Source organism: Astyanax mexicanus, chromosome 24 (genome assembly GCF_023375975.1).
Source record: "Astyanax mexicanus isolate ESR-SI-001 chromosome 24, AstMex3_surface, whole genome shotgun sequence".
Taxonomy (NCBI): domain Eukaryota; kingdom Metazoa; phylum Chordata; class Actinopteri; order Characiformes; family Acestrorhamphidae; genus Astyanax; species Astyanax mexicanus.
In genome coordinates, this window is record NC_064431.1 from 6,441,358 (window position 1) to 6,467,763 (window position 26,406).

Below are 26,406 nucleotides of genomic sequence, written 5' to 3' on the forward strand. Positions count from 1 at the left end.
CAAAATCATACCCTACGCTCGCTGATAAACATGAGATAACCATGAGATAAATGTTCACCATCATAACTAGCTTGACCCGACTGAAATGGCCATGCTGTTTTAAATCAAATTCATTTTTAATTCAGTTTTAAATTGAATGCATTTACCTATATTTTACAGAGGCTGTATTAAATTGGTCTTAAACCCCAGCCTGCCAATTCTGCACAGCTTAGCGTTTCATACAGCACCTAACGACCCTGTAGAAGTAAGTGTATGATAATGGGGGAGTCTATCTGATGGATGGATTATAACAGTACCTGGGGGCTGAAAGACAGAGCTGCGATGGCCGGGGTCTTTCTGCAGCTGCACCTCCTTTAGCGAGAACACAGATGATGCTGGAGACAGAGGAAAAGGTTAGAAAGGAGACAATGAGGCCCAATCAAGAGCCAGATAAGTGGGCTGTGTTTAAATGGAGGTGTGATGCACTCACTGTCTGGTAAGGAGTGGATGTTCTCGCCCAGGCTGAGGAAGTACGCGTGTCTCAGAGACGCCTCGGCTGAGATCCGTTTCTTAGTGTCGTACTAAAACCACAGAGAAGAGGATCAGAATGGATTAGAAAGAAGTATTTCAGAATCAATGAACTAAGAACATACAGTCCCAGTCAGAAGTTTGGCCACACTTTAAATTCAGTAATTGTTCTGCATTGTAGATTAATGCTAAAGTCATCAAACTATGGAAAAAAAACATATGGAATTATTTAGTATTTAGTTTAAAAAAAGGTGTTTCTTCAAAGTAGCACTTCTTGCTTTAATGACAGTTTTGGCTGGATTTTCTCAGTCAGATTTATGAGGTAGAGTCACATGGAATTCAGGCTTTCAGTTAACAGCTGTGCTGAACTCATCAAGAGTTAATTACTTGAATTTCTTGTCTCTTAATGTGTTTTCAGATCATCAGTTGTAAAGTAGTGAAGAGGTAGAGTTACAGGTATACAGTGAATAGTGAATATTTGAGAAATGAGTATCTGAGGAGCGGTTAACTTGTGGTTTCTGAGGCTGGTAACTCTGATCAACTCTTCCTGTGCAACAGAGGAAGCTCTTGGTCTTTCTTTCCAGGAGCAATCCTGATGAGAGCCAGTTTCATCATAACGTTTTTGATGATTTTTATGACTGCACTTGAGGAAACTTTCAAAGTTTGTTCTCTTTCGAAGTGAAATATTTTAGATTGACTGAACTGAATTGCTTAAAATGTTTTTTTCTGTACTTAGTTGAGTAGTTCTTGCCATTATATGGATTAGAACATTACTCAATTAGAGCTATTCACTGTATACCTGTAACTCTACCTCTTCACTACTTTACAACTGATGCTCTCAAACACATTAAGAGGCATTCAAGTATTCAAGAAAATTCAAGAAATTCAAGTAATTAACTCTTGACGAGTTCAGCACAGCTGTTAACTGAAAGCTATCTCACTGAGAAAATGTTAAGATTGAAGAAACACATTTTTACTGAATAACTCCATATGTTTTTCTTCATAGTTTGGATGACATCTTGCAAAAAAATAACATTTTTTAAAAATGTATTTACAGTGAGTCCAAACTTTTTACTGCTTCTGAATTTATTAGTGCTCAAAAAACTTAAAAACTAAAAATAATTTAGTTAAAATGTGAAAGTCATGTATTATATAGATGTATTACACACAGGGTGATCTATATTATATAAGTTTACAGCCAATAAAAACCCAAAAATCAGTGTCTCAGAAAATTGGAACATTATATTAGACCATTTGGTACTTTTGGCAGTGTGCCAAATCCTGCTGGAAAATGAAACCTGCATCTCCATAAAAGCTTTCAGCAGAGGGAAGCATGAAGTGATTCTGTAAGATTTTGTGGGAAAACAAAACTGCACTGACTTTAGACTTGATAATAAAACACAGTGGATCAACACCAGCAGATGACAGACATGTCTCTCCAAACCATAGACTGTGTATAGCTGGACAGAGCATCGTCTCTCAAAAGTGAAGCCACCACAGGTCGGGCGCCCCCTGCTGTTCGGCTGCAGAAAGCTGTGTAACTCCACCCATCCCCATAGGTTTCAATGGCAAAACAGACTTTCAATCACGTTTTTTTCTAATATACTGTAATTCTACCTCCATTATTAAAATGCAGCAGCTAGTGTAACCTCTGCTTATATTGTCAAATTTTTATATCCCCACAGAATTCGGTTTTTAAAACGTTATTCAGCTCTATTCATAAAAGGTGTGGTTATTGTAAAAGGGCTGCTTATGGGCGGGACCAGTAACAGACCGTCAGCTCCGCTCCGCCCCGCTCTGCAGTCTGTGACCACGAGGCAGCCCTCAGGGGCGGGGTTATTTAAATGAGTAGGTTGCTCTCCACAGTCTTTCTCCCTCCTCTGGTCTCTACTGCGCAGACTCGGGTTTCCGGATCGCCAACATGGAGGAAGATTTTGGCTTCATTTTCATTGAATGAATGGGAACGGCGACACGGCGTCCATCTTTTTTACAGTCTCTGCTCCAAACAATCCATCACTGATCATCAGTAAATTTTACATTTCATTTGTAAATCGAGGGAGCAGAGTCTGGAGGAAGAGTGGAGAGACACACAGTCTAAACTGCTTGAGGTCTAGTGTGAAGTTTCCACCAATCAGTGATGGTTTGGAGAGACATGTCTGTCATCTGCTGGTGTTGATCCACTGTGTTTATTATTATTTAAGTCCAAAGTGTTATAAACAATAAAAGAAATAAACGCTTAAAATAGATCACTCTGTGTGTAATACATTTATGTAATATATGAGTTTCGCATTTTGAGCTGAATTACTGAAGCAAAGTAACTTTTCAATTATATTATATATTATTTATTAGCTGTAACACAGCAGCTGTAATCCAGTCCTGGATTATAATGTTGTTGCCAAAACTTTAATGAGGTGACAGTGAGTCCTGGCCAAGTTTAGTAGCTCTGCATTAGTCCTACTGATAATTCAGTCAGCCTAGACTCAACAACCAGCCACAGCACATTTACCTTACTGACTCTGTGTCTTTCTATTATTAATGACCTACACCTGAATGCATCCGCATTATACATCAAGTGACATAAACAGCATATGTGTGATGCACTGTCTCTCCCCCCCCCGTGTGTGTGTGTGTGTGTGTGTGTGTGTGTGTGTGTGTCTCAGCATTAGCATCAGTAAGCTTCAGCTCTAACCTCCCAATTCCCATATGAAGCAGCACATCACACAGAGCGCTCCGTTTGTCACGGTCTGAAGCCGGCTGCGATTACTCAGTGCGGCTCCTGATGTGAAACAGGTGCGAGGCCCGCGCTCATTAAGCGCGCTGTCGCCGGTAACGGATCACCCTGCTCCTTCATCACGCTGACGGGTTACCCGTCATGCTCGCGCTGCGGGACACAGGCAGATCTCCAGACAAGCAGGACTACCTCCGCTAATGCGCAACTGAGAAACAATGCCGCATTATTCTGGAATAATAATAATAATCATCATCATCATATTAATAAATCACCAGCTAACAACTATGACTACCCCCTACATAAGCATATATTGTTATGTACACAGAGTATGCATAACAATATGACCATCTCCTTCTTTTTAAATCCATTATACATCTTTTTTTTTATCTGCACTTGATATATAAAAAAACTTTATGGTTCTACAGTATAATTACAGACTGTAGTCCTGTATCTGTTTCTCTGCATACTGCATTATATTTAATCCTCCTTTCACCCTGTTCTTCAATGGACAGGACCCCAGAGAGTAGACCAGAGTGGATCAGAAGAAGCAGTGCTGCCGGAGTTTTTAAACACCTCAGTGTCACTGCTGGTCATAATGTTATGCTTCATCTGCATTCGTGGTCAGTATATTCCAAAATGTAGATGCTGGAGCAGAATTAGCATTACCGCACTTGCTGTTTCCCTGGTCTGAGGTGATTATTATTGGCCTGTATCCTGCTCCTAACCCTAGCTAGCACTTCTGGAGCAGCATTAGCATTACCGCGCTTGCTGTTTCCCCATTCTGAGGTGAGTATTATTGGCCTGTAACCTGCTCCTTACCCTGGCTAGCGCTGCTGGAGTAGCATTAGCATTAACGCGCTTGCTGTTTCCCCATTCTGAGGTGAGTATTATTGGCCTGTAACCTGCTCCTAACCCTAGCTAGCACTTCTGGAGCAGCATTAGCATTACCGCGCTTGCTGTTTCCCCATTCCGAGGTGAGTATTATTGGCCTGTAACCTGCTCCTTACCCTGGCTAGCGCTTCTGGAGTAGCATTAGCATTACCACGCTTGCTGTTTCCCCATTCTGAGGTGAGTATTATTGGCCTGTAACCTGCTCCTAACCCTAGCTAGCACTTCTGGAGCAGCATTAGCATTACCGCGCTTGCTGTTTCCCCATTCTGAGGTGAGTATTATTGGCCTGTAACCTGCTCCTTACCCTGGCTAGCGCTGCTGGAGTAGCATTAGCATTACCGCGCTTGCTGTTTCCCCATTCTGAGGTGAGTATTATTGGCCTGTATCCTGCTCCTAACCCTGGCTAGCACTGCTGGAGCGACATTAGCATAACCGCGCTTGCTATTTTCCCGTTCTGAGGTGAGAATTATTGGCCTGTAACCTGCTCCTAACCCTAGCTAGCACTGCTGGAGCAGCATTAGCATTACCGCGCTTGCTATTTCCCCGTTCTGAGGTTAGTTTTATTGGCCTGTAACCTGCTCCTAACCCTGGCTAGCACTGCTGGAGCAGCATTAACATAAACGTGCTTGCTATTTCCCCATTCTGAGGTGGGAATTATTGGCCTGTAACCTGCTCCTAACCCTAGCTAGCACTCCTCGGCGTGACTTTAGTTTCCACACGTTTTTGATTTTCCGCCCGTTCTTGGGCTCCCGATCTCCTTGTAAGGGCGTTTTTTTCCTGGCTGTGTCCTAATTCACTTGCCAGGGCAGTAGTAGCATATTGGACAGCGACCCTGATGACACGGGTTCGATCCTGTGGGAGGAGCGATGTGTTTACTTATTCATCCTTTCCTTTTTTTTTTGGGTTTACCTGATTTGAGATAAACTTTTCTGCAATTGGGTTCAACAATCCTCTGGGCTGGAGAGGTACTAGTCTGTAGCCCTGCATCCTATTACACTTAATTTTCCCATTTTCTCATTTTACAAAACAGAATTTTTTTTTGTAGCCCGCCACGTAATGGCTTAGAAAGAACTTTATAGCCGACCCCTGCCTTATAGAGTCTCTTAAAATGCTCCTTATAACAGTGTGAAAAATACGGTAATTAACTTGTTAAACAAAAAAAAAAAGCCAAATTGTTCCCGAAGCTTAGTTTCTCTGAAAACTAAGATGCTTTAACCCTCTATTGCATGAACAACTTTTTAAACATCATATATTTTTTTAATTGTGTTTTTGTGACTTCAAATTGGTTAAATAATTCAAATTAAAACAAAAATCATAAAAAAATTTTTTTGGGGGGGTACTTGGTAATTTGTTGCCATATGGCAACAACGCGGGTTCGGTGAACATGCTCTAAGGATGAAAATGAAGAAGTTTTAGCTGACTGATACAATACATGCAGAAAAACAGCTATTGAACTATCACTTTCCATAACAAACCATTTGCAAAAAATATTTTTTCTGATCAGGAAATTAATATATTTGTTAATATATCATATGAAAATGTGAAAATAGCATAATGTTAAGAAATTAAATATGTTTTCAAGTTAAAATCATATACCTATCTGCAAATACAGTGCCACGTAACTCAATGGGAGCCCATTAGGATACATGTATAGAATGAATGTCACTGTATGCATGTTGTTGCCATATGGCAACAAATTCATTTTTGCCTTTTACAGAGAAAGTATAACTTTATATTTGGATTAAATGATAAAAAATGAAAGCTTACTTTCCCCAGATTTATGTTGAATTTTTTTATGATCAAAATATGTCTTGAAGTTTGAAAACTAGCAATGTATAGGTTCCCACTTTGACGTGACCTTCACAGTGTGGCGCATCCACATGGAAAGGGTTGGCAAACAGGATTTCCTGATTAACTGATGTCATCAAACTGATAAATATTTCAAAAGTAAAGTCCCATTTTCACACACAATGGGAAAAGTGGTGGATATTATGTCATTCTCTATTGAAAATACTCATAAAAAGAATTTGTTGCCATATGGCAACAACATGCAATAGAGGGTTAATATCTCCATGTTCGCTGTATCTTTTGTATCAGTGTCATTAGCAGTGTTGGGTTGTTCAGGAAACCAACAAAAGCTGTTAAAGCCAGATAACACCTCAGAACTTACAAGTGCGGGCATTCCCAAGACATCCCCTGCTGTACCACTTTTTGGTCAATTAACAATTTACCGCTTTTCCATTATTTTCCATGACTTTTGACATGTCTGTATGAGTTAATAAGTGAAGTACTAATAGAAAAACTATTCTACAACATTTCTCTTTTGGAACAAAAGTACTTTCCCTCCATTTGTGCACTCAGGGGGGCTCCGCACTCGGAACAGCTCTTCCTCCTCTACCTCCCTGAGTTTGACTGAAGCAGAATTTAGCACTGTCAGCTTGCCTTTGTTTACCTGTGGTTTCATAGCGCTATAAAGCTCTCTGCCTGACACTTCCTGCTGCTAACTCTAATTGGACTTTGAGAAGCAGGCAGCCGGTGAAGAGCCCGCCGCCGACGCCTTCATCAGCCACCCGCAATTCAGCCAAACTCAACTACCGAGCCCCCGACAGGATCCTGTTTTTCGCTGGACAGCTCGACGAGTCTGCCAGGAATAGTCAATGAGTGTGTCTACATGACCACAAGAGTCCCTCAACAACTGGACTGGAGTGAAAGTGCTGAACTCAAAAACAACAGGTAAATCCAGCAAGCTTCCAACAATGAATCAATCAGTGAATATCAATATTTAGAGAGTTAAACAAAAACTTCATGATTTGGGCTCTGCAGGCCACCATACTGGATTTAAAACGAAAAATCTAAGCTGCAACTAAAGTTTAGACTTTCAGGATTAATTTAAGCTGTTGCACAAGTACAAGACATTTTCTACAAAGACTCCTTATTTCAGGGGTTTAAAACTAACAAATGAAACCTAAGATAATATAAGATAAAATAAGATAATCCTTTATTAATCCCACAATGGGAAAATGTACATGTTACAGCAGCACAGAGGAAAGGACAGAGAAACAGGTTAGGAAAAAAATAAACAAATAATAATAAATCTATATATACAAAAAAAAAAAAAAAAAACAATTACAAGGAAATATATAAAAGATACTTAAAACATGATATATAGTAAAGAATAAATATATACATCTAGTGCATAAAGATTTGATTATGGTAGGGTGGACCAGTATTATTGCACAAAGAGTAACAGTGAATAAATAAATATCAAATAAATAGTAGATAAAAAGCATAAATAAAAGGTTTGTTTTTACTACATTTTTCACACTTTAAGGCGCACTTAAAATCCTTAAATTTTCCCCCAAAATTGTCAATTTCACTTTTAATCCTTATGCGCCTTATGTATGAATTTTACGAGTCAGGTATTAAGAAGTAGTAAAGCCACTCTACTGAAGTACAGCGCTATACAGGAGTTAGTTTCAGTTTAGTTCTTCAGCAGCATTAGCATTAGCTGCTTACCGCGCTGAGCTCTAGCTCTTTGGCCTCCCAGAGGTGAGTATTATCGCCCTGTAGTCTGCAACTGACTCTGGCTAGCACTGCTGGAGCACTATTAGCTTTAGCCGCTAACCACGCTAAGCGCTAGCTCTGGCCATTCAGAGGTGAGTATTATCGGACTGTAGTCTGCATGTTACCATGTTAAATCAAGCTACGAGGGATGAACTGCTAGCTAATATCACCCTGCCTTAACTGATCTCTCACAGTTTCTCAGTGTAGCTTTGTCGGGTGGCATTAGCCGCTAACCGCAAGAAATCTGTGTAGATTAACATCCAGTGCTCATTGGACTTTTTTTTTTTAAAGAATTAAAGTTTTGTTTAAAATAGCTTAGCTTTACAGATGAAGGAAAACATGGTGACACTCCTGATCCTACTACTAAAGTAGTTATTAATTACTAGTGTCGCATAAAATGCACCATATAACCCGATGCACCTTATAGTGCGAAAAATACTGTTCCGTAAAAGCGTTAACGCATCCTATTAATTTTCTGTTTAAAATTCAATTCAGGGCAAACCAAAGGAACTGTCTGAGATACAAATATTAAGATGGACTCCTCCAAAAACAAGTAATAAAGAAACTTCTTAAGGATATAATTTGATCATTTCTTGAGATGCACTAGTACTTGCTATTGCCATAATTGACCCATGATCCATTTAACTGGGTCACTTTCTACCTAGCACCATCATACATGTAATTATTTTTTATATTTGTGAGTTTATGGATCTGTACATACTGTATGTGCAAACAAGTAAAAGGACTGAATAATAATGATGGTAACAGGGTGTGAAGGTACATATGGGACCATTTCTCTTACATGGTTGTCAACTAGGGCTCCCCTCATTATCTCTGAGAAAAATTCCTATCTCTGTGAATCCCAAATATAGATTTTTACCAAAACATTCATCTCCAGACACACATAGCTGCGCCTGCAGTGTATAAATGAAGCTCAGTTATAGACTGAGAGGGATTTTTTTAAGGGGAAAGATAGAGGATAGAGTTGTTAGCGTGGTTTAGAGAGTGTGGAAGGGTGTAGTGTGGTAAACTAACAAAGCCAGGACGACTCAGCGTTAGCACCCAGTGCTAGAGCTTTTATTAGAACCTGACACAGCAGCCAGAAAATGAGGGGAAAAATAATCCCTTTATGCCTCTAGTGCAGAATACTAACATACGCACAAAACAGCTGCGGGGTTATGAATAAGAACCTGAGCCTAAATGATGCTGACTACCCTCCCAAACACAACACCCAACAAAAATGCTTTAAAAAGGCTCACAGCTTCAGTATTATCACCGTTTTATGAGCTTACATACAATATACGGTAAGCGTTTAGAGGGCAAAATCAGAAATCCTTGTATCTCAACTAAAACCTTAACTTACCTTCTTCTTAAAATCTTATTTTTTTTCTGACACAAACTGGTAAACTCACATGACAACTAGAGCAGTCAAGCGATTATAACATTTAATCTAATTAAAGTAATTCATTACATATGTAAAAAAAAAAATAATAGGAAAAATCACAGAACTTTCCATATCTAGCCAGCACAGGCACATCATTCCAAAATCAAAAATCACTGAATAATTCAATTTGGAAAATAGTTAGCGTCCAGGCTAACGCACGTCAAGCCTACTCCTGTTAGCTATCATTGAGCCGCTAGCTGCATTCCGGTGTTTAATGAGATCAATGACTAAAGACTGCAGTGAACTATAACCATTATTCACATATCATATCAAACCCCAGAACCTGTGATAATGTGATAAAGCTCTTACTTTCACTATTAAACATATCTCCGAGTTCTATTGTTGTTTTTATACCATCCACTTTTTGATAATGCGTAAGGATTTTAGTAGTTTCAGATCTGAAACAGATCTGAAAACATATTTTCCAATACCACCGAATAAGTCTTTCTACAGGGGTTGGACAATAAAACTAAAACACCTGGTTTTAAACCACAATAATTGATTGTGGTGACGGACAGTTCTGGTGGAAACAGGAGAGTTGAGGTGCACATTGAATTCTGTCGTGATTTGAGCAGCCGTGGTTTTATGTTTTTTGGATACAATCTGGGTTAGCATCCGAACATCCCTTTCAGACAGCTTCCTCTTACAGCGTCCACAGTTAATCCTGTTGGATGTGGTTGGTCCTTCTTGGTGGTATGCTGACATTACCCTGGATACCGTGGCTCTTGATACATCACAAAGATTTGCTGTCTTGGTCACAGATGCGCCAGCAAGACGTGCACCAACAATTTGTCCTCTTTTGAACTCTGGTATGTCACACATAATGTTATAGTGTGCATTGCAATATTTTGAGCAGAACTGTGCTCTTACCCTGCTAATTGAACCTTCACACTCTGCTCTTACTGGTGCAATAATGTGCAATTAATGATTAAAGATTGGCCACCAGGCTGCTCCAATTTAGCCATGAAACCTCCCTAAACACTAAAATGACAGGTGTTTCAGTTTCACTCTCCAACCCTTGTACATGGTTGTTAACCAGTGAGAAGCTACTCACTGCATCAGTTAGAGTTGCCAGGTAAAATATATAATCTCACCATTATCCAGGTAATGGGAGGCTCGTAAATTCATGAAAATGACAGTAATTAAAGGGTTAAACCATACACCATTATGTTTAACCACGCCAAGTTTCAAAACTTTCAGCTCTCTTTATCCCCCATGATTCCAAAATAGAAAAACTTCCTTTCCAAAGAAACCTTGAAGAAGCAGTTTTTACGGATGAAATAGCAAAAGGTCAACTATTCATGCATTTTTAAGATGTTTGCACTCACCAGTAGAAGAGCTGAGAGAAGGTCAATGCCCTCTGTGTCCAGCCTGCAATAATATATTGGAAAGAAAGTGAGAAGTCACATCTACTCGCACTTGCGGTTTAAAATATGTATTAAACTATATGTTTGAAGGTTCTCGTTCCTGGTTGTTTAAAGCTCAAGGATGAATTTCAAAGAGTGCTGGAGGTCTCATTTTCATACACATAAAGTAGAGCTAGAACTCTTTTAAATTTTCTACATTTTTGCACAATATTAAATTAAAATTAAAAATAGATTTTTTACACTAGTTTTAAAAATAGATACAAACAAATTAGACCTATTCATTGAGGAACATTACCCAATATTACATTATATATCTGAGTCTCTGAGGGACAAAAGTATGTAAATCTTTGCTTTGTGTATCTGCTGCTATCTCCAGCTAAATGTTTCCAGTACCTGTTGATTAGAAATTAGGAATCCATTTCAAACATTTTTAAATAATTTTTCAGCAGAATGACTTGATGTGTGTTTAGGGTCATTGTCTTGTTGCATGACCCATGTTCTCTTGAGATTCAGCTCACAAACAGCCCAAACCTTTTATTATTATTTTTTAATTTCCTGGCATAATTCCCAATTATTAAATGGAATTAATGGAATTTGCTACAAATACATTGTTGTCCTTCTCCAAACATAATGCTTCTCAATGAAACCAAAAAGATCTTCTGGCATGTTTATTTACGGTAGCTTTCTCTCTGCAAGCTTGCCATGGCCACCATTGTCGTTGCTATTACATTGATTTGTTAGTCAATGTAAGGCCTTCAGTTGCTTAGAAGTTACATTGGGGTTGTGGCTGTGCAGAGTATTGCATCCAAACTTATTGCATCCAAACTTGAGTCCAAACTTTTATAGAAGGATTTGTAAGCTTTTTAATCCTGATGAGGATTTCCATCATTCGTGCCATGATACACTTTCACAAACTTGTGAAACATGAAGATCTGATTTGTTAGATTCCTGTTCTTTAAATAAAACCCTAGATGATCTGCTATTCCTAAATGTCCACATATACAGTAAATGTAAATGTGAGTCTAATATTTTTATTTTAATAGTTTTATTTGTTTTATTTGGTTCACGAACTTCAACCACCACTGTTGGTGACATCCCATGATTTAAGAAATTAGAGAACACGTAGCATTACTCTGGGTTAGCGGCTAACTGCAGTTCTTTTGTACCATCGTTACCTGGGAACGTGGTTTATAAGAGCCTGGGCTTTATACTGAGGGAACATGTAGGACTTGAACTCCTCATTAGCTGTAATCCCAGGCCAGGTCTCCTCAGACGGGGAGCCTGGTTGAAAAGAAAAGAGACAGAATGGATTAATTTGTGCTCTGAAGAGACGTCAGCCATATTGTTCATTGACAAAAAACGTAGCATATTGCTACAGCAAAGCAGATTGAACTTTCTTAACAAATAATAATGCACTTTGGGGGACTTGGGATCTGGGTGGAAGGTTCCCTGTTAGCTCCCTGAACATCCTGAGGAGTCTGGATAGTAGAGTGTAGAGTATAAAGCAAGGCTTTTAGAAAAAAACACTCAATTTGAAATGACATAACACTGTAAATTGGCAAAGGTTAACCGTACCCATGAGGCGAAAGACCAGGTGCAGCTCCTCCTTTACAGTCGAGCCAGGAAACATGGGCCGCCCCGTCGCCATCTCGTAGAGAATGCATCCCACGCCCCTGAACCCAAGGAACCAAGGAGACAAGGAAGCATCACTATGAAGCACAAGGCCACGCTCCACCTAATTCTATTATGCACCAGGAAAAAAGATGCATTCATTCCGAAATAAACTAATAAATCTTGACATTTGCACTCAGTAGGGATAATTTGCGCGAAAGACTGGATTGGAATAGATTTTCTGGCTTTGGTTAAGATGAATTCAAGGCTGGTTTCTGCACCACGCTGTGATTTCTAGTCATTTGGAAGGCCGCCACGGGAAGTCTGCGAGCTGTAGATATCGGGAAGAGACATGCGGCTGCCGTCACACATGGATTGATTAGGCTACTGGGTTAATCCTCGAGATTACTGAAACACACAGGCCTTTTTTGAACATTGGAGTCTGAGTTTAACAAAAAAAAAACATTGATGTTACCGAGTCAACAAGCCAAGTGACCTGAGAAAGAATAAATGTAGCTGAAAAAAGAAACCCAACACAATCCATTCTTTCATTTGGTTGGTTGAGAAAGTCATTAAAAGGCATCAGAACTAGTGAATATAAGACACACACTTTTACTGTGTTCATACAAACTGAATAAAGGTTATCGTTGCTGTCCAATAAAAAAAAAAAACACTTATCTCCAAAACAGCAATTTTACAGAAGAGAGAAAAAAAAACTTGTAAACTTTCAATGGAAGTCAACGTAAAAAGAGTTTATTTCAGGTCATTTTGAAGAGTTTCTATTGGTCCGTTCATTAAGAAATTTTGGCACAGTGTAAATTCAAATTATGTAGTAAACTTAAAGCAGCACTATATAGTATTCCCTTGATTTTTGATCTTTTTAGTAGTAAAATTACAGCTTGAAACTCTCTGCAGCGCTGCATTGAGGTGTAATAGGAGGAATAGCGGTGCTCTCGTGTCTGTGCCGGAGCTCCTCTGAGCTCAAACCAGACTCTGTAAGTTTTCAAAGGCGGCCGCGACCAACGCTCGCGAGAACTGCGACCTGCTTTCCGACCTTTAGTTCTAACAGTTCTACAAGGACTACTGGTTCATTCTTTACAAACTAACATACAGACACTCCGGCAGAAGCTGAAAAGAGACCGAATATGTCTGTGAAAGCAAGAAAACGAGAAAGAGAAACTAATCCGGCTGAAATATTTATTACACTCTACAACTGTAGGGGGAGCCCACGAGCACAAAATCTCAATCCTACCTAGTGGAGCTTTAAAGGTCACCTTCCGCGAAAATCCGATTTTTCTTGTTTTTTGTGGAATACAGTAGGTCTCTCCGAGTTGAATGTGTACACCTGCACATTAAACTATTTTGCAGCCCCCATTGTCTGCAGGAGCTAAGCAAAGAAATCCCCCCTCCCCCCCCTCCGAAAAACGGGTGAATTTTGAATTATCTTTCTGCCTACGTAGGCAGAAACTCACAGACCAGCCCACCTTGGCTCGAGAAACTCCCAGAGGCGGAGCTGAAGCGACGCAACATCACCGCTCATCAGTTAGGAGGTGGGAGGCAGTGAGCGGCAGAGCGGTGGAGGGGCGTCGCAGTGCTCCTAGCCAATCAGAGGAGAGATATTTGCATTCTGTTTGCATGTATGAATATTCATGAGCAAAGCTGGAATCCGGTCATTTTGGACACACCCCTAAAACAGTCCATTAAAAAAGAGCTATACAGAGACACCTGAGCAGTTTTTTTTTTACAAAAACGGCTCACATGTCATTCATTCATACTAGAGACCACAACTAGACATTTTAAAATGAAAGAAAAAACGACAGAAGGTGACCTTTAAAATCGACAAAAATGGAGAAATGTTTTTTTCATTGGACATTATGCTCAGTGCAGTTGCAGTGTTTCACAATGTGTCCTAATGTAAGCCTTTGGGAAATACTTGCCGTTATGCATGATGGCTACCTCACATATCCTCTGTTAATTAACACACCTCTTCCATAGTTAATGTAAGGTAACTGAGCAGGAACTACCATATTTTCTCATTATAAGGCACAGCGGATTATAAGGCATACTATCAACGAACATCTATTTTCTGGTTTATTTTCATACATACTGCACTCTGGATTATAACGCGCATTATGCAACACTAGTAAGGAACAGGGGTGTTGCCATGTTTTCCTACATTGTAAATTAGTACAATTAGTAGTAGTGCTGTTAACTGGTTAGTGGTTTCTGAGGCTAATAAACTTAACACGTGCAACAGAGGTAACTCTTGCTCTTCCTGTGCTAGGGCGGTCCTGATGAGTGCCAGTTTCATCACAACAGTTTTGATAGGCTTTGCGGCTGCCATTTTTCAGATTGACTGACCTTCATTTCTTAAAGCATTTTTTGTCTTTACTTAGTTGAGTAGTTCTTGGTGTAATATGCATTAGAACATTATTCAAATAGAGATATTCACTGTATACCTGCAGCTCTACCTCTTAACAACACTTTACAACTGATGCTCTCAAACACATTAAGAGACCAGGAATTCAAGTAACGAGTTCAGCACAGCTGTTAACTGAGAGCAATTCCAGGTGACTCTACCTCATAAAGCTGACTGCACACAGGTGTTATCTAAGCAAGAGGTGCTACTTTAAAGAATCTTAAATGTTAACATATTTTACTGTGTAATAAATAAGAAAAAATATAATTTTCTTTCTGTGTCCAAGTAAATATTAATTATTAAAAGTATAGTCTATGTCAGAAGCTGTATTTTAAAGGATGAGCAGGATCTCACCACATGTCTATAGGTGTGGAGTACTCCGTCGAACCCAGCAGAACGTCGGGGGGCCGGTACCACAGGGTCACCACCTCGTTGGAGTAGGTTTTCGTCGGGACGGATTTGGCTCTTGCCAGGCCTAACGAGCCAGAGAGGGATATGAAACATTCTTCAGTCCAGAAACAAATGTTGCTTGGTAACCCAGTAATTGGCCCAGTGTCATCTGGAGATTTATGTAGTATGAAACTTCTAAAGCACGCTGTTGCTGAGGGGAATAGATTAAGGATCACTGCTATTCCGTGTGAAACCAGCCGCAGCAAAGCCGCGCTGGCGTAATCTGCTGAAAGAGGTCTCACCAAAGTCGGCCAGCTTCAGCTCTCCCTTTTCATTGATGAGCAGGTTCTGTGGCTTGAGGTCCCTGTGTAGAATCTTCCTCTTATGGCAGTAGGATAAACCACGGAGAAGCTGGAACATAAATATCTGGGGAGAACGAGAGAGAAAGAGAGAGGGAGAGAAAGAAAGTATATTCATGCGGAAATTCTTTTGTTTTAGCCATATAAAGGGATTAGTGAAGGGAGATCTATACTGCACTCTAAACCCACAAATTGATTAAACTCAAATAAATTAAATCTGTCATATGTACTGCTTATAGCAGCACATCTGGAGTCAGTTCATTCATTTAAATTGGATTATTATGTTGAATCACCTTATAATAGTTAAGTTTAATATAGTGTGTAGTCAGTACAATACAGTCAAGAGGAAGATGGATGATCGCAAGCCATCAAACCAAACTGAACTGCTTGCATTTTTGCACCAGGAGTAAAGGCATAATGTTATCCAAAAGCAGTGTGTAAGACTGGTGGAGGAGAACATGATGCCAAGATGAAAACTGTGATTAACCTCTTACTGCAGAAGCGCCCTCTAGCGGGCCCGCCGGCGGGCCCGTTCTGACTATGTAAATTAGAACGCTTAAAAGCGTCAAATATTCTAAACATACCGACCAACTAACCAACTCATATTCATTAGTACTACTTTAACTACCTGCATGCAAATTTACAGCCATCTACATGAAACCAGTCGCCAGAAACCAGGGTTATTCCACCAAATATTGATTTCCGAATTATGAATATGAACTTGTTTATTTGCATTATTTGAGGTCTGAAAACTCAGCTATTTCTTGTTTTTTTTTTTTTGTTGCAAATAAATGCTCTTAATAACAATATTTTTATTTGGAATTTGGGAGAAATGTTGTCTGTAGTTTATAGAATAAAACAACCATGTTCAACCATGTTCATATATATATATATATATTTTTTTTTTACTATTATTTATAAATTCTTGTTATTTTTTAATGGTTATTTTATTTGGATTTTCATATATGAAAATATATATATGAAAATCTAAAGAAATAAAATAACCAATAAAAAAAAGAAGAATTTATAAAATATAAAATAAATAAAAAATAATAGTAAAAGTAAATAATAAAATAAAATGATAAGAATGATAAGAAATGAAAAAAATTAACTAAGATATTAATAATAATAATACTATTACTACTACTACTACTACTACAACTACTACTACTACTACTAATAATAATAATAGTAATACAATAAATACAAATTAAGAATAATGAAAGATCAAATAATAAGAGGAAGGATGTACATAGTAATGAAATAGTTTGATTACATATTTAATCAAGTATATTATATATATAAACATATATATAAAGTAATTAGATGAAGGTCTATGAGGTACCTTCACATTGTGTATGCTCATGAGGTTTCCACAGTTGTCTAGGTACTGCTTCAAGTCACTGTCCTGGAGGGGAAAAAAGAAGAATACATTCAGAAAACAATGCCCATCTTCCTTATGCCGCTGGTACTGTACGCCCTGATTTATTTAGCATGACTCCTTGGCTTTTGGAAAAAAAAAAATGTAATTTGCATGCTGTGAAAAACAACTGCCAGTGCAGGAGATGAAAGCGAGTCTTACCAAATATTCAAAGACCAGTGTGAGGCAGCGGTCAGTGTGAATGATGTCATGCAGAGTAACGATGTTGGCATGCTTCAGGTTCTTCAGCAGCGACACTACAACAACAACAAAGACACCAGTGTGAATTTGCGTGGGATCCAGGGAGGACAGGAGGACTCAGCTTACTCAATATTCTGTAAAAACACCAACAGCTAGTTTATAAAAATATATGTATTTCTATAACATGTTGCAGATTACACTGATATAAAAAGGATAGCGTGAATTAGCAGTATGCAAACTGATCCTAAAGTGTTATCATTAGAGAAGTGCTGAAGAATGCAGAGATCTGTGTAAGTTGTGAGGTGCTATCTTAAGTGAGTGTGGCTTAATACTGGTTCATAAGCTTACAACAGACTTGGAGTCAATGGAAACACTGAATTTGCTGGGATTTGAGCCTATAAATCCCCACAAATGATATATAAGACAGTTAGACTGGAGCAGTTAGACTGTAGGGCCACCCTAGAGCTATCCAATTACACTACAATTAAAACACAGCAACTTACGAGTAAATGTATCTTAAATGTATCTTTCTGTCTTTTCCTAAACACAGAAATGTCCGTAGCTTCTAAGAAAAAGATGGCTTTCCCACATGATAGTGTGAGTTCTAACCTGCAGTAAACAAATATAGGGGAGGGGTACAGAGCCAAACAAACATCTTACTAAATATATATATATATATATATATATATATATATATATATATATATATATATATATATATATATATATATATATATGTAACTTCAGCTGCAGCTCATTTACCAATGTGTTTAAGGAGACTTAACTCAAAATTAGGCTTTGTAGTCAGTTACTTTTTTACTAAACTGAGACAAGTTAACTCAAAATAAGACTCTGTAGTCAGTTATTTTTATTAAATAAACTGAGACGAGTTAACTCAAAATAAGGCTCTGTAGTCAGTTATTTTTATTAAATAAACTGAGACGAGTTAACTCAAAATAAGACTCTGTAGTCAGTTATTTTTATTAAATAAACTGAGACGAGTTAACTCAAAATAAGACTCTGTAGTCAGTTATTTTTATTAAATAAACTGAGACGAGTTAACTCAAAATAAGGCTCTGTAGTCAGTTATTTTTATTAAATAAACTGAGACGAGTTAACTCAAAATAAGGCTCTGTAGTCAGTTATTTTTATTAAATATCTTGAGACGAGTTAACTCAAAATAAGGCTCTGTAGTCAGTTTATTTTTTACTAAAGTTCGACGAGTTAACTCAAAATAATAATAATGTAGTCAGTTACTTTTGATTTAAATGAGTTAAGTTAATTCATAATAAGGCTCTGTAGTCAGTAACTTAAAACTAAATTGAATTGAGATAACTCAAAATAAGAATATGTGGGATGATTTGAGGTTACTCAGAAAAGGGCTCTGCAGTCAGATTCTGTAGATTAAACTGAGTTGAGTTAATTCAAAAAAAGTCTCTGTAGTAAGTTATTTTGACTAAACTGAGACAAGTTAACTCAAAATCAGGCTCTGTATTTAGTTACTTTTGACTTAACTAAGGTGAGTTAACTCAAAATAATGCTCTGTAGTCAGTAACGTTTGACTAAACTGAGATGAGTTATTTCAGAATAATGATTTGTAGTCAGTTACTTTTGAGTAAATTGTGATTAATTCACTCAGAATTAGGCTCTGTAGTCAGGTATGTTTGCTGAACTGAATCCAGTTAACTCAAAATAAGTCTCTGTAGTCAGTTATTTTGACTAAACTGAGAAGAGTCATAATTTATAACTCATAATTAAGCTTTGTAGTCAGTTACTTTGGATGAAACTGAGATGAGTTAACTGAAAATAAGGCTCTTTATTCAGTTACTTTCAGTGTTACTGGCTTGGAACATGTTTGTTGCTTAACGTGTAGCACCAGCAGCTACGATTAGCTCTTTTCATAGAGGCACAGGACATTCTGTATAACAGAATACAGACTCCCATTTATATTTCATTCACTGAATCGTTTCTTCTTTTATAATGTGTCTGTTCTCCGTTATAGTTCATTTATTCACCTCAAAATATCTTTATTTCTCTCTCTCTTTTGCTTTCCTACACCCTTGCATTCCACTCGTACTCCACTCTGCATTACAATACGTCATCCCAGTGTTTCAGCTACATTGCTCTATATCTCTGCGGCGCAAAACAGCTCAAGACCCCTTCATCCCAGTGGCACGCAGTTCAGTCCCAGTTCACGACATGCCCACTGGGTGGCAGCCTTGTTTCACACTGAGCTCCCTCCTCAGCGATTCCTCTCACGTCCACAGTCTCTCATTTAGCGGGAGAGATTCAGGCCCGGGGGAGAGGAAGCCTGCAGCTCGCTAGTCTAGGATTTGTACTTCTGGCTACAATCTGAAGTTTTAACAACCGAGGAGCTTAAAAAATCGGCAGTTATTCCGGGGTGGAGAAGCGTCTCGGAGAAGGACACTACCTTCCCTGATGGCCGTACACGGGGCTCCTTCTTCATGCTCCAGACGGATCTCTTTCAGGGCCACCAGATTTTCTGTCAGCTTGCTGCGCCCCTTGAATACCGTGGCATAAGTGCCCTGTTATAGCAATAAAGAGAATATATAGTCATATGTAGCTTCAGGAAGAATATATACCAGATTACTAGTATACTTCAAAATCTATATTTGCACAAAATAAAAAAAAAATCACATACAACACATTCACAGGTGCAACATTAGAGAGCAGACCTTTAAAAAAAAATCTGCATTTCTTTATTTTAAACCATTATTTCCTGCATTTACTGGAATGATTTCGGTCATCGTCACGGTGCATGGTCCACTACAGCTGTACAGAGTTTCAGCTGTGTGAGTTTTAAGAACCCCTATCCGGAAAACAAAGCCTGGAATCTGGATGGGATTCGTTTCTCAGGGGGACGACAGTGAAAAATATTTCACACTTCTACTCTACTAGTGATAAAACTCTTGCATCCAGACTGCAATAAAAAAAAAAAAAATAAAAAAAAAACAGGAGGATCAGTGCGTTTTTTGGCATTCTTAGTCACATGATATCGCATTCAGTAGCTCCTCCATTTCCACTCGCTTGTTGTTGTGTTTACACGTGGATCTCCATGGAAACGTATGCACAAAGTGTAATTACAGTGCATGGCAGTGGACAAATAGCTATTGAGTTAATGAAACTCAGAGATATGAGTTTGGACAGAAGTAAAATTACTGGAGGACCACAGAGTTCAGCAAAAACAAAAAGTAGATCATTCAGTCTGTTACAGTGTAACAATGTGTGTGAACTCAATCAGCCCTAATGACATACTAGACAATAGCTATTGGATAAATTTGTACTCAACTTATCACATACACTATTACACATGTGTAAGTACACACACATTGTTGCACATGTGTAAGTACACTTGCTCTATTACATGTGTAAGTACACTCCATCTGGTACACATGTGTACTTACACAAGTCAAAATTAACTGTAATACAGATGTGTAAGTACATAACCTGTACCTCTGTAGTTAATGTGTAACAATGTGTACTTCATCAGTAGTTACACTGTAGTTACATGATTGTTACCATGTAACTACATAGTACTTATTATATTATAGACACTTATTATAAAGTGAGACCTGAAAATCAAACAGTGTGTATGTTTAAATATGTTATATACACATAGTAAAAAGCAAAGATTTTCATAGTTGCCTAGAAATGAATTTTCTTTTCATATGACTCTATGTCTTCACATGTACTAAAAAAGAAAAGATAGCGAGAAAGCGAGAATGGGAGAAGGATGAGGTAGTCCGAAGAAAAAAAGGCAGATTAATTCTCATTAATTCTAGTCGTTTGGGCTTTCACAGCGAGCGCGTGACGCTCTGCCAAAAGCGAAAGCACGCAAGGTTTCATTAAAAAATAAACGTATAATACATTAAAGCCCTCGCTTAGATTTGCTATTCACTTTGGTACGCTTCGGCTTGTTATCAGCTGTGTGAGGCTGCCCGTGTCTGATTTTCCAGACAATCCTTTTTTTTTTTAGTAAAGCAACCATGAACGAGGGTATTCCTGCAGGCAGCGTGCAGGACATTATTTTTCATGCTTCATAGTGTGTATGTTTTCTCAACGCTAATGGAAAATTGACAGATTCGTTGTAGCGCAGCTCAGAGAATATCAGAGATTGATGAGCTTTCCTGGTATTGAAGTGGCTCGTATTAAATCAGGCCTGAATCCCGGCTACACCGTAACAGTATCAGTGCGGCTATTTACTGTTATCGAGTCTGCGTGGATTTACGCTTCAGCTTTCTGTGATACTGTGTGAATAAATAAACGTGATGTTATGCTTTATATGGAAAAAGACAGAAAAGAAGAGAGGAAAGATTTAGCGCTGCGTAGCTTAGCATTGTGTGAGCACTCACCTCTCCCAGTTTGCCTAGTTTCACGTAGGTCTCCAGTTTCCCGAACCCGATATCAGACTGAAAAGGAAAAAATACATAATGGTTCATAAATATATCTCTATGTTTAATTTTTGTGCTAATATTTTACATTATATTACATTACATTTGGCAGATGCTTTAGTCCAAAGCGACTTACAATATAAATGTACATAGAGTAATAGAAGTTCAAGTTGAAAAAACAAATAAAAAAAAACATTTTAGTTAGGGTCTAGAGGAGGCCAACGGGTGAGGCAAGGAAAAGAAGAATGAAATGAGTTTAGAAGTGGTTAGGAGTTTGTTCGAGGTGTTACGAGTAGGCCTGTCACCATGGCATTTTTTTGTGGACGATATATCATCTCAAAAATGATTGCGATAAATGATGAGTTAATTATTGTAATTTTAAGACCATCTAAATGTCACTGACATTTATACAAAGCACTTATACCGTTTTAAATAATCATAATTCGGGAAAGGTATACTCTTTTCTTTACCTACTGCAGTCCACACTGTGTGTATGGAGTTGCAGTTATTTAATACTTTTTCACAGCATGACTGACTAAAATACTGTTCTCTGTTATATACAGGGGTTGAACAATGAAACTGAAACACCTGGTTTTAGACCACAATAATTGATTGTGGTGACGGACAGTTCTGGTGGAAACAGGAGAGTTGAGGTGCAAACTGAATTCTGCCGTGATTTGATCAGCCATGGTTTTATGTTTTTTGGATACAATCCGGGTTAGCACCCAAACATCCCTTTCAGACAGCTTCCTCTTACAGCGTCCACAGTTAATCCTGTTGGATGTGGTTGGTCCTTCTTGGTGGTATGCTGACATTACCCTGGATACTGTGGCTCTTGATACAACACAAAGACTTGCTGTCTTGGTCACAGATGCTTCAGCAAGCCGTGCACGTGCACAACAATTTGTCCTCTTTTGAACTCTGGAATGTCCCCCACAATGTTGTGTGCATTGCAATATTTTGAGCAGAACTGTGCTCTTACCCTGCTGATTGAACCTGCACACTCTGCTCTTACTGGTGCAATAATGTGCAATTAATGAAGATTGGCCACCAGGCTGCTCCAATTTAGCCATGAAACCTCCCACACTAAAATGATTTCATTGTCCAGTTTGTCCAGTTTCATTGTCCAACCCCTGTATGTGAAAAAAAACATTCAAATAAACACAATAGGCAGTTCAGGAAAATCTTAATTTAAAATCTATATGTATATGTATTTGTTAAGTTCACTGTACTTAAAAATTATATTACATGAACTTATAATGTATTAGGTAATCGGTTACAACTAAAGTTTTGAGTTTAGTCAACTTATTGGGTTTTACAGTATATGAGAAAATTGCAAAACAGAAGAAAACTGTATATGTGCATTCATGTAAGAAGTTCTATTTGGATCAGGCTGTAGAGGGTAACTGCTGGGGGAACTCTGCTGGTGTGAGAGTGTGTGAGAGTGTGTGAGAGTGTGTCAGCATGTTTATATGAGTGTGACGAGCGAGCGAGTGACTGACCAGCGAGGCTCGTCTAGACATGCGGCTAAGTGGCTTGCAGGGCTCCGGGCTCTCCATCTGCAGCTTCTTCAGGAACTCGGGTGGCAGGCGAATGTCCATAGGCAAAGACATCCGCTTGCTGACATCCTACATATGGAAACCAACACATAAACACACACACACACACACACACAGAAACACACACACACACACACACTGAGTAGGCTATACACATGTAGACAGCTACACAAGCCACAGAGGCATCAGACATTCAGTACAGTGTATCAAGGTCAGTTTGACAGCTTTTAACAGAGCTGTGGAGTACAGTATAAAGAATCACTACAGTCTCCTGCCTACACACTAAGAAAAGTAAGTACAGAGGGTACAAAGCTTGTGGCTGGGGCTGTACCTTATATTGAGGTACAAAAAAGTACCTTTCAGTAAAAGTCCTTTTTTGTACCCATGGTTTTTGTGCCAGTAAAGATTATAAACATTATAAACATTATCATCAACTGAATATGGCTCAAAAACTTGATGATCCAAAATTGTCTGGCTTTCAAATAAAAAATGTACGATTAAAATATATATTGTTTATTAGTACAGTGATACAGAATACTGAATGTACCTTTTGGCTGCTGGTTAACTGGTACAAATCTGTGCTTATTGCTGTTAGAAATGACTTTGTACTTCAGAGAGAACAAATCTGACCCTGTAAAGACCAATATTGTACCTTTGAGGGTACAATTATGAAGAGTGTACCTTTGAGTACAAAAAAGTACTCATATCGTACCTCTGTTTTTTAGAGTGTACTGTGTTGTGTTTTATGGTAAATTGCCCTTGCTTTTTATTTTACAGTGAACTTGAAGAAGAACTCAAAGAAGAACGTGTCCCATTTCCCGTGTCCCATGGCCTCGCTATACTGTATCATATCCAGTGTTGGGCATGTTTCTTTGAAAAAATAATTAGTTGTAGTTACTGGGACATTCCAGGATTTTGGTACATTTCCTGTCCCACCACTTAAATTTCAAATGTACATATCCAAAAAATGTGAACAATGTACTTGTTATAAGACAAACTGTAAAATATGGTGGAAAAATAAGCTCCTTAGATATTATTCAAAAGACCGAATACCTTTGGACCACCTCAAAAAATTGCTGTTTTCTCTTGTCCCACACATTGGGTGACCAACTCCTTTGGCAAATTTAACAATTAAAATAAGCTCTAAATAAATGACTTCCTCTTGTATGTTGTTGATATGCATCTCCTTTACTTATGAAAGCAACTTCTTTGGTCTACATTGTTTTGCATGTTACAGTTTTTATGCTATTTTTAAGTTGTGTCCCACAACATGCGCTCAACCCTGTTACCATAAGGAATTTTACCTGGCAGAGAAAGAGTTAAAAATATTTGTCTACTGGAACAAAGGAAGTGACATCACAAGGGCATTTTCTGCCCACAAGACCAGGAGTAAGTGCTCTAACAATTATTTTACAAGTTTTTTTTCCAAATATGTTTGTCCAAGTTGTGTGTGTTACTCAGTGAACGCAACCCTGTTACTCATATTGTAATACTAATAATGAGTAGAGTCAAATTTTACTTTATATACTTATATAACCATGTTTGTCCTTGATCTTGTATACATAGCTAAAGTTAGCATCTGTTCCTGGGGTAAACCACAACTTAGCCTAGATTTACAACCCCGTTACTCGCAACCCTGTTACTGTAAGTTACCAAATATATTGCATAATCTAATAAAAAAAACTGCTTTGATTCCTGAGCTTGACGAATCCAACTTTTTGAGAGTCTATTACCTGTTTTTAATAAATATATGACTAAAAATGATCAAATTGAAGATCAAATTTTCAGAAATGACCACCCCTAAAATGTACCAAAATCCTGGAATGTCCCTACTACTTACTTCTCCAAAAAAGTAACTAATATTTGAGCTACTAACAGAGTTACTCGACTATAAAAGTAACTAGTTACTAGTAAAAGTAACTATTGCGTTACTTTTGATGTTCACCTGGTAAAAAAAAAAATGAACAAAAGAAAATAAATTATGTAATTACTATTATTATTAGAAAAATAAAAAACGAAAATAAACCCAAAATGTTGACAAAATAATATAATTTAACGAATTTCAAGAAATAGAAACGAAAAACTCCACACAACCAAAGAAAATTATTAAGACTTGTAATACTGAACAAAAAAAAAAAAAACGGAAAAACCAAATAAGCATCTGGGGATTAAATTAAACAAACCAAACCACACTCAAAGGAAAAATGTATTTATAAACAAAACAAAAGAATGGACAAAAACAACAATCTAATCACCGTTAAAATGGTATTATTATAACAGTTCAACAGCTGAATCAAACAGCTTCACCAATGAGAAAAAGAGAAAACAGCACCAAAGGAACCGGAGCAGCTAAAGAGAGAAAGCTTAAAGTCCCTAAAACAGAACTTGGCCTGTCCACGTCTGAAAACAAAACAACAATTCTCTCATTAACCTCTACAAATTCTACAGATATCTAATATATAAAAAAACATGTAACGGGCATTCCTATATTCCTATATTCCTATATCCCATAATATTCCTACCTGTAGTAAAGCTGTGGAACAGTGAAATGGCGATGATGGGAAGAGATAAAGCAACAGAGATGTGCAGCAGAAACCGAAGTGAAGGCCTCAGACCCCGGCACAATACTACCACAGCAATCACTGAACTGATTAGAACATGTCCCTTGTGACTCACACACACACACACACACACACACACACACGTGCACCTTTGTCTGTATGCGCGAAGTAAAAAAAAAAAGTTCATTCAGTGGCTAAAGTAATGAGCAGTAACGGGGTGTTGGAAATGGTAATGGTGTTATAGTTACAGTCAGAGTAATTAGTTAGATTACTCCTTACTAAAAAAAGTAACGCCGTAAATAACAACATTTATTTCAACGCTGTTACTCCCATCACTGATCATATCTGTGGAGATATGTGTGATGATACGGTGATATATCTTATGGTTTTTGTTTATTTTTTCTGTAAGGTTATGTTGCTCACTTAGCTGTAAGGTATCATAGAGAACTACGCAGAGGCCTTAAGGCTATGTTCACACATTCAGCAAGTAAAAGTGGCAAGTAAATATTTGGTCTCTTTCCAGCTTCTGCCGGAGTGTCTGTATGTTAGTTTGTAAAGAGTGAACCAGTAGTCCTTGTAGAACTGATAGAACTAAAGGTCGGAAAGCAGGTCGCAGTTCTCGCGAGCGTTGGTCACAGCCGCCTCGGAAAACTAAGAGTCTGGTTTGAGCTCAGAGAAGCTCCGGCACAGACACGAGAGCACCGCTATTCCTCCTATTACACCTCAATGCAGCGCTGCAGTGAGTTTCAAGCTGTAACTTTACTTCTTTAAAAAGATAAAAAAATCAAGGAAATCCTACCTAGTGCTGCTTTAATGTAAAGTGTTACCCATTTTCTAAAATAGGCTTCAAATTCAGTAAGAAAATAAGACTTTGGCCACTTAACTTGCCGTGTGAACATAGCTGAAGTGTGGGAAATTTGCTTGAATTAAATCTTTTAAAAGATACTATCTTAAAATACTGACAATACTC

General features: G+C 38.1%; 1 protein-coding gene across 2 annotated transcripts in view; it reads right to left on the reverse strand.

The window, feature by feature from the left end:
- The window catches only part of cdk18 (cyclin dependent kinase 18), a 548,438-nt gene that overhangs the window by 449,453 nt on the left and 72,579 nt on the right, over positions 1 to 26,406 (reverse strand). For both annotated transcript variants that reach the window (XR_007429358.1, XM_022682308.2), the window contains exons 4-15: positions 22,819 to 22,944; positions 21,278 to 21,334; positions 19,336 to 19,450; positions 16,866 to 16,960; positions 16,629 to 16,691; positions 15,227 to 15,350; positions 14,889 to 15,009; positions 12,080 to 12,177; positions 11,680 to 11,785; positions 10,466 to 10,508; positions 470 to 560; positions 297 to 374 (exon numbers count right to left, since the gene is read on the reverse strand). Coding sequence is in view for 1 of the 2 variants with exons in the window: in XM_022682308.2 (XP_022538029.2) it covers positions 297 to 374; positions 470 to 560; positions 10,466 to 10,508; positions 11,680 to 11,785; positions 12,080 to 12,177; positions 14,889 to 15,009; positions 15,227 to 15,350; positions 16,629 to 16,691; positions 16,866 to 16,960; positions 19,336 to 19,450; positions 21,278 to 21,334; positions 22,819 to 22,944 (1,117 nt within the window). In the remaining variant the exon portion in view is untranslated. The remainder of the gene's footprint in view (positions 1 to 296; positions 375 to 469; positions 561 to 10,465; positions 10,509 to 11,679; positions 11,786 to 12,079; positions 12,178 to 14,888; positions 15,010 to 15,226; positions 15,351 to 16,628; positions 16,692 to 16,865; positions 16,961 to 19,335; positions 19,451 to 21,277; positions 21,335 to 22,818; positions 22,945 to 26,406) is intronic.